The following is a 6,148-nucleotide window of genomic DNA, read 5'->3' on the forward strand; positions in this document are numbered from 1 at the left end:
TAAAAATTTTCATTTAATTTATTTTTAATTATTATATTATCTATTATACTTATTAATTATTATTATTATTATTTCTAGAAATCACACACGAATGTGAAATAGATAAATTGATATTTTTGGAAATATCAGTCGAATATATGACATATTATATAAAGATTACAAAAAATTAAGCAAACTTTTAACGATACCAAAAAGAAATTGACAAAAAAAGAATAACGTAAGAAGTTACGTTAAACAATTAATCTTCCCTTTTTTGTTTTATTTTTTTATCTGTCTCAATGAGAGATTATTCTTTTATTACACGTAAGATAAATATATATATTACAATCTACACGTATCTCGTATATATCGAATTTCATCAAACGATCATTTTTATTCTCTCGATCATTTCTTTTTTGTTTATTTCGAAGAAATCAAATGATATTATTTAATAATGTAAACAAGTATTCGTGTTTATTTTAAAATTTTCGTATGTAAACATAATATACGATGATTAATATTCCTTTTGTTATTTATATTTTTAACAGAGAATTTATATAGATCAGTGAGAAACTGTATTTGGCAAGACGAAGAAGTATCTCGAGTGTAACTATTTCAAGTTTCATGCTAGGCCTATAAAGAAACCTGGTGAAACACTTATTATTCCTAAGATAGAACCACTAACATAAGTTCATGAAACTCGTCTGTTTTTCTCAAGTATTCTTGAATTAATGCCAGTAAGTAATCTGAACCAACGAATAAAACCAATATCATTTTTTTTTCATCTTTTATAATCGTGTGTTATTTTTAAAATTATAATCCATTGAAAAAAAAAAAAAATAGTATGATACATCGGACAGATACGAAATAAACGAATAAAAAGATAACAATCTAAAGTCATCCATAAATATTTATCTACACATATTATTTTTTATTAATTAATTTATTATGTAAAAGAGAAAGAGAAAACAAAACAAATGATTGTTTAAAAAGATACGAATATAATAAAGTAATATAAAATTATATATAGATTTCTTGTGTTTCCTTTTTTAAGATGTAATAAAGAAACAAATAACTAATCTCTCACCAAGAGAAAAAGAAAAAATACTACTAATGGTTGAGATAAAAAAAAATAAAATATAAGGAATAGAAAATATGTGTACATAGGTTAAAGGTTTTAAGATTAAAGTAGAAAAAAACCTATAGAATATAGGGACACCGTGTATACGTATTAAAATACGTATAAATATATTCGAAGAAAAGACAAAAAAAAAGAATAAAAAAGATATTAACGATCGAGATTAAAAAAATGATAGAAAATGTGTGTACATAATTCAAAGATTTTAAATTTAAAGAAGAAGAAAAAAAAGAAAAATGTGATAGAGATAATAAAATAGAGTCACCGTATATATATCATAGTATATAATATGTATAAGAAAAAGATGAAAAGATATAGGAAAGAGAAACATAAACGAAGAAGAAGAAGAAGAAGAGGAAGAAACACGTTCCGAACGAAAATAGAAATTCGGTTGAGTCAAATTTCGTTGTTAGTGTCAGCCAGGGTATAGTTCCATGTGGTTTGTTAAACGATAGTGTATCTCTCGTAGAATTTTTCTAAAATCTATATCAAATCAAATCAAATCAAACAAAAAAAATGGTACGTCCAGTATTAAGATCGTCATTGAGAAGTCGGGATTCATCGTCAACGTCAACTGGTGGACCAGATGCACGTGAAAGAATAAAAGATTGTTGTCGTAAGTTGGTAGCATTTATGTGTACGCAAGTTGGCGTGGGTGGTCTCGTTGTTGGATACGCTATAGTCGGTGCATTTGGTTTTATAATGATCGAAAAACAAAATGTTATTATTGATCCCGATTGTTCGCGTAATATTATACAAAAACAATACGCCGATGTATTATGGTATAAAACGGCGGGCGATCAAACCGTTAATATATTCAATCGTACAACATTTTTCATCGTGTCCAATTCTATTTTAATAGAATTGCAAAATAATTTTACTGCTGCATATTTGAGAAAAAGTTGTAACATCGGTATGACCTCATCTGAACAATGGTCATTCCCAGCAGCACTTATGTTTTGTTTATCAATATTTACCATGATAGGATATGGTAATTTGGTACCGAGAACACCATGGGGTAAAGGTGCTACTGTGATGTATGCTGTATTGGGTATACCATTATACGTATTGTACTTTCTCAATATGGGCAAAATATTGGCGCAAACGTTCAGATGGCTTTATACAAATTTACATCAGTGTACTGGACAAAGGAAACCTGGTCAAAGGATTACAGTACCATCCACCGCTTGTTTATGGGTCATATTCGGATACGTTCTAGTTGGTTCAATCATGTTCGCACAATGGGAAGGTTGGGATCTTCTTGACAGTACTTATTTTTGCGTTACATCATTATGTAAAATTGGTATGGGTGATTTTATACCTGGATGGACACTAGGTGAATCTACGGAAAGCAGTCATACCAAATTGGTCATCAATTTCGTTTATCTTTTACTTGGAATGGGATTAATAGCTATGTGTTATAATCTCATGAAAGAGGATGTTTATGTTAAAGCGAGGGAACTCAAGGAACAACTCGATCACGCGATGGATGTTGCCCATCGTCGAATGATTACCTGTTGCCGATCGAAAACATTCGTCTGAAATATTTTCTTCTTCTTCTTTTTTTTTTTTAAACAAAAAAATCCACCCAGTTATACCTACTCACCACCATTCCTCGTCAAATGAAAACTTTTCGCGTGGATTGTATTATTTTCCTTTTTCTTTTTTTTCTTCTGGATAGGAATTTACTTATTTAAGAATAAATGCCCAACATTTTAATCAAAACATATTCTAATTTGGGAAACATATGTACCAGGAGATGTAAATTGTTTAACGGTAAACACAGGAAGCGTATATATATATAAGGAGAACGATCGAAAGTTTTATAAATATGGCTACGATATATACAATGAGAGAATTATTTTTATTGCCACCAGAGTGCGCGTCGATTTGATTGATCTGATTTTTCAATATATGGGAAAAAAAACTAACCTTTAATTTAGGAAACAAAAATTGATAATAATATAATCGACGAAGTAAATAACAATATTATAAATTAGTGATGATAATGTGGAATAATTTGTTATTATATCGCAAAGATTTAAGAAAAAATAATAATAGCATGAAGAAAATATCGATAAATCATTTTTTATATATTTGTACAAAAATTGTAAGAATGGAATCAATTTATCTTTTATTCAATTATTATAAAAATATAATAATACTGTATGTAAAATGTAATTGCCAGTTACCTTAAACAGTAAACCACAAAATAAACAATATAACTTAACCTGTTGAGCTGTAAGAAAATTAATTCTAATCCTTTAATTAATCCTTAATTAAATTAAAGCTTCTCGTGATTAAAACAAAAATATCAAAGAGAGAACTATTTGTGTGGATTATCGTACTCGGTATTAAAGTATTTTCAACAATACAAATTTGATGAAAACCTCAATCATCCTTCGTAGGAACGTTGGCAAGGAACCTTAACAGAAAAAAAACAATGAATAAGTGCTTTGCATTGTACATATTTTTGTTCAATCAAAATCCACAATTGCTTACTTTATAAATTATTTATTTCATTAGTTAATTATAATTGATAAAACAAAAACGTTTTTCTCTTGATTGAAAACAAAAAACAATAGAATACTTCATTAATTTAATTGTTTGTCCGTTTTTCCCCGGTCTTTCTAGTTTCAATATGATATCGGTTTTTTTTTATTCTAGTAAATCTTTTTCCTGTACCTGTTTTAAGACAATCGTTCCTAAAAAGTAAAATCCTTTGATTAATAATTAAAACAAAATATCTCTATTAGATTTTAAATTGTTGTTTATTTTTAAATGTATATAGAATTTAATTACACATTCATTTTGTGTACACTATTTGCTATTAAAAGTTACTAGGAAATAAGAAAGTTTCAAATATATTGAAATTCTAGTAACATAGCTAAGCCAATATCGGTAATAGTAGAGCACTACCTTTATCTTATCAGAAATAAAAAATTTTAACCACAGAGAAAAAGAAGAATTGCAGTTAGTTGCTCACTAATTGCTCATTTAAAACTCATAATTGCTTGCTTTATTTTCGCATTTTTTTTACTGTCGATAATACGACTTACCAACCGAGATCTGATGGTAGCTTACCATAAAAATTACCAAAAGTAAAAAATTTTCGCCGCAAAAAGATGAGAATAATTGCAGGTAATTGCAAACTAATAAATTATTAAAAATCAATAAGTGCTTGATTCATTTTTGCAGTTTCTTAACTTCGGTACCTCTAAAGGTAAGACAAATAAAATTTCGGTAAGTGAAACTAATTAAGGTCTCTGTTAGTAAGACAAATAAATCTCGATCGGGGAATCAGTTGGAATCCAAGTTAGTAAAAAAGATTATTTTGGTCATCAAAACAGAATTATCTCAGTCGGTAAAACAAAATTATCTCAGTAGGTAAAACAGTTTTAATCCTCTGTCGGTAAAACAGATTTTTTCGGTCGCTAAAAGAGTTTCAGAACTCAGTATAACAGATTATTCTCGTTTTTATAAAAGTTGTAAAACTCGGTCGGTAAGACAGTCTTAAACTCTGTCGGTAAGACAGATTATTCTCGATCGGTACAACAGTTTTAAACTCGGTTGGCAAAACAGATTATTTTCGGTCGGTACAACAGTTTTAAACTCGGTTGGTAAGACAGTTTTAAATCTCTGTTGTTAAAACAGAGTACCGAAAATATAAAATTTACTATATAAGATTTACTAGAATAAATATGAAACCGATGTGGTATTGGAACCTAATATTTTTTGCAATCATCAAGTTATATTTTATGTCTAACGATTATCATTAAAGTTATTATTAAATTTATTTTTAGAGTTATCATCTGATTTATTATATATCGATATTATAGATTTTTGTATAGTCACGATCATGCTTAAGTTATAAAAGTTTATCTTCCTTACCATTATCACTTGATAACTCAACTTTTATGGAGTAAATAAAATGAAATTAATTCTTAATTATTAATGTGTGTGTGTGTATGTGAATTAATAAAAACAATGAATATACCTTTATTCTAAGACAATAAATACGTATAAGAAATGAATTCAACTATTTAATAAATTAATTGATATAATATAATTGATATTCTATTATCGTATATAGAAAAGATAATTAGAATAATTGAATAATGAAAAATCGTAATTAAACGTGATAAATAAAAATGATCGCGTTAGTTTTCACAATTGAAATAGTAAATTTCATGTATGTTTAATTAATTTCGAATAGTTCGACGACATTAAATATTTTCATGCGTTTTCGGTTAAATCGCGACGACAGTTCTTAGACGTTTGGCATCGTTGTTGAATTCTTAAAAGGTTGTGGAGCAGTGTTTTTCGAAGTTTTTCTAGGGCAATTTGTTCGGTCCGGTTTTCTTCACTTGGCACCTGAACACACAACCGGACTTGCAGTTCTCGACGATTTGTCGAATCACTGCAGAAACTACACTTCCCTCGAGCACTATTTTCGATTTCACGTAGCTGCGAGGATTCGTACGTGCGAACCGCAGAAAAAGATCTCCCACGACGCGTTTTTTTCCAAGATAAACGAAAATAAATAAAAATAAGAAGAAGAAGAAGATGAAGAAGAAAAGGGAGGACGACAATTTTATAGAAACTTAACTTTACGAAAAAAAAACCTTCTATACGAAGATATACGAAAGATTGAAAAGTTAAATACAATGTATACGTAATAAAATTATAGACTAAGAAACCAAACTGAATCAACCGTGTGTTAATATTTGTTATTTAATCTTTATATTTTTCTAACTACTATTTATAAAACAAACGTAGTTTAAAAATATAATCATAATTACTCTTTAACTGCGATAATTAAATTAAAATATAACATATTCATATAAATAAATATATAATTATTAAATGAAAATTATATTAGATTAAATATAGACAAACGACAAATAACAAAAAAATCTTATTACCAAATAATATAATGATAAATATAATCGATAAATTTGTAAAACCATTTTTATTATCTAATAATACAACTTATACCTTTCTTATTTCATTTCGTTCACATTTCTAAGC

The 6,148-nt window shown here is 27.8% G+C and overlaps 1 protein-coding gene across 1 annotated transcript; it reads left to right on the plus strand.

Annotated features, from left to right (window-relative positions):
• The first annotated feature begins 1,633 nt into the window (after window positions 1–1,633).
• On the plus strand, window positions 1,634–2,677 carry LOC106788061 (TWiK family of potassium channels protein 18). The gene has a single exon (XM_014750982.1). The coding sequence runs from the start codon at window positions 1,634–1,636 to the stop codon at window positions 2,657–2,659; it is 1,026 nt and encodes a 341-aa protein (XP_014606468.1). The 3' UTR covers window positions 2,660–2,677.
• Window positions 2,678–6,148: the final 3,471 nt, after the last annotated feature.

This window comes from Polistes canadensis, unplaced genomic scaffold (assembly GCF_001313835.1).
Source record: "Polistes canadensis isolate GaletaPanama2010 unplaced genomic scaffold, ASM131383v1 scaffold_123, whole genome shotgun sequence".
In the NCBI taxonomy this organism is placed as follows: Eukaryota; Metazoa; Arthropoda; class Insecta; order Hymenoptera; family Vespidae; genus Polistes; species Polistes canadensis.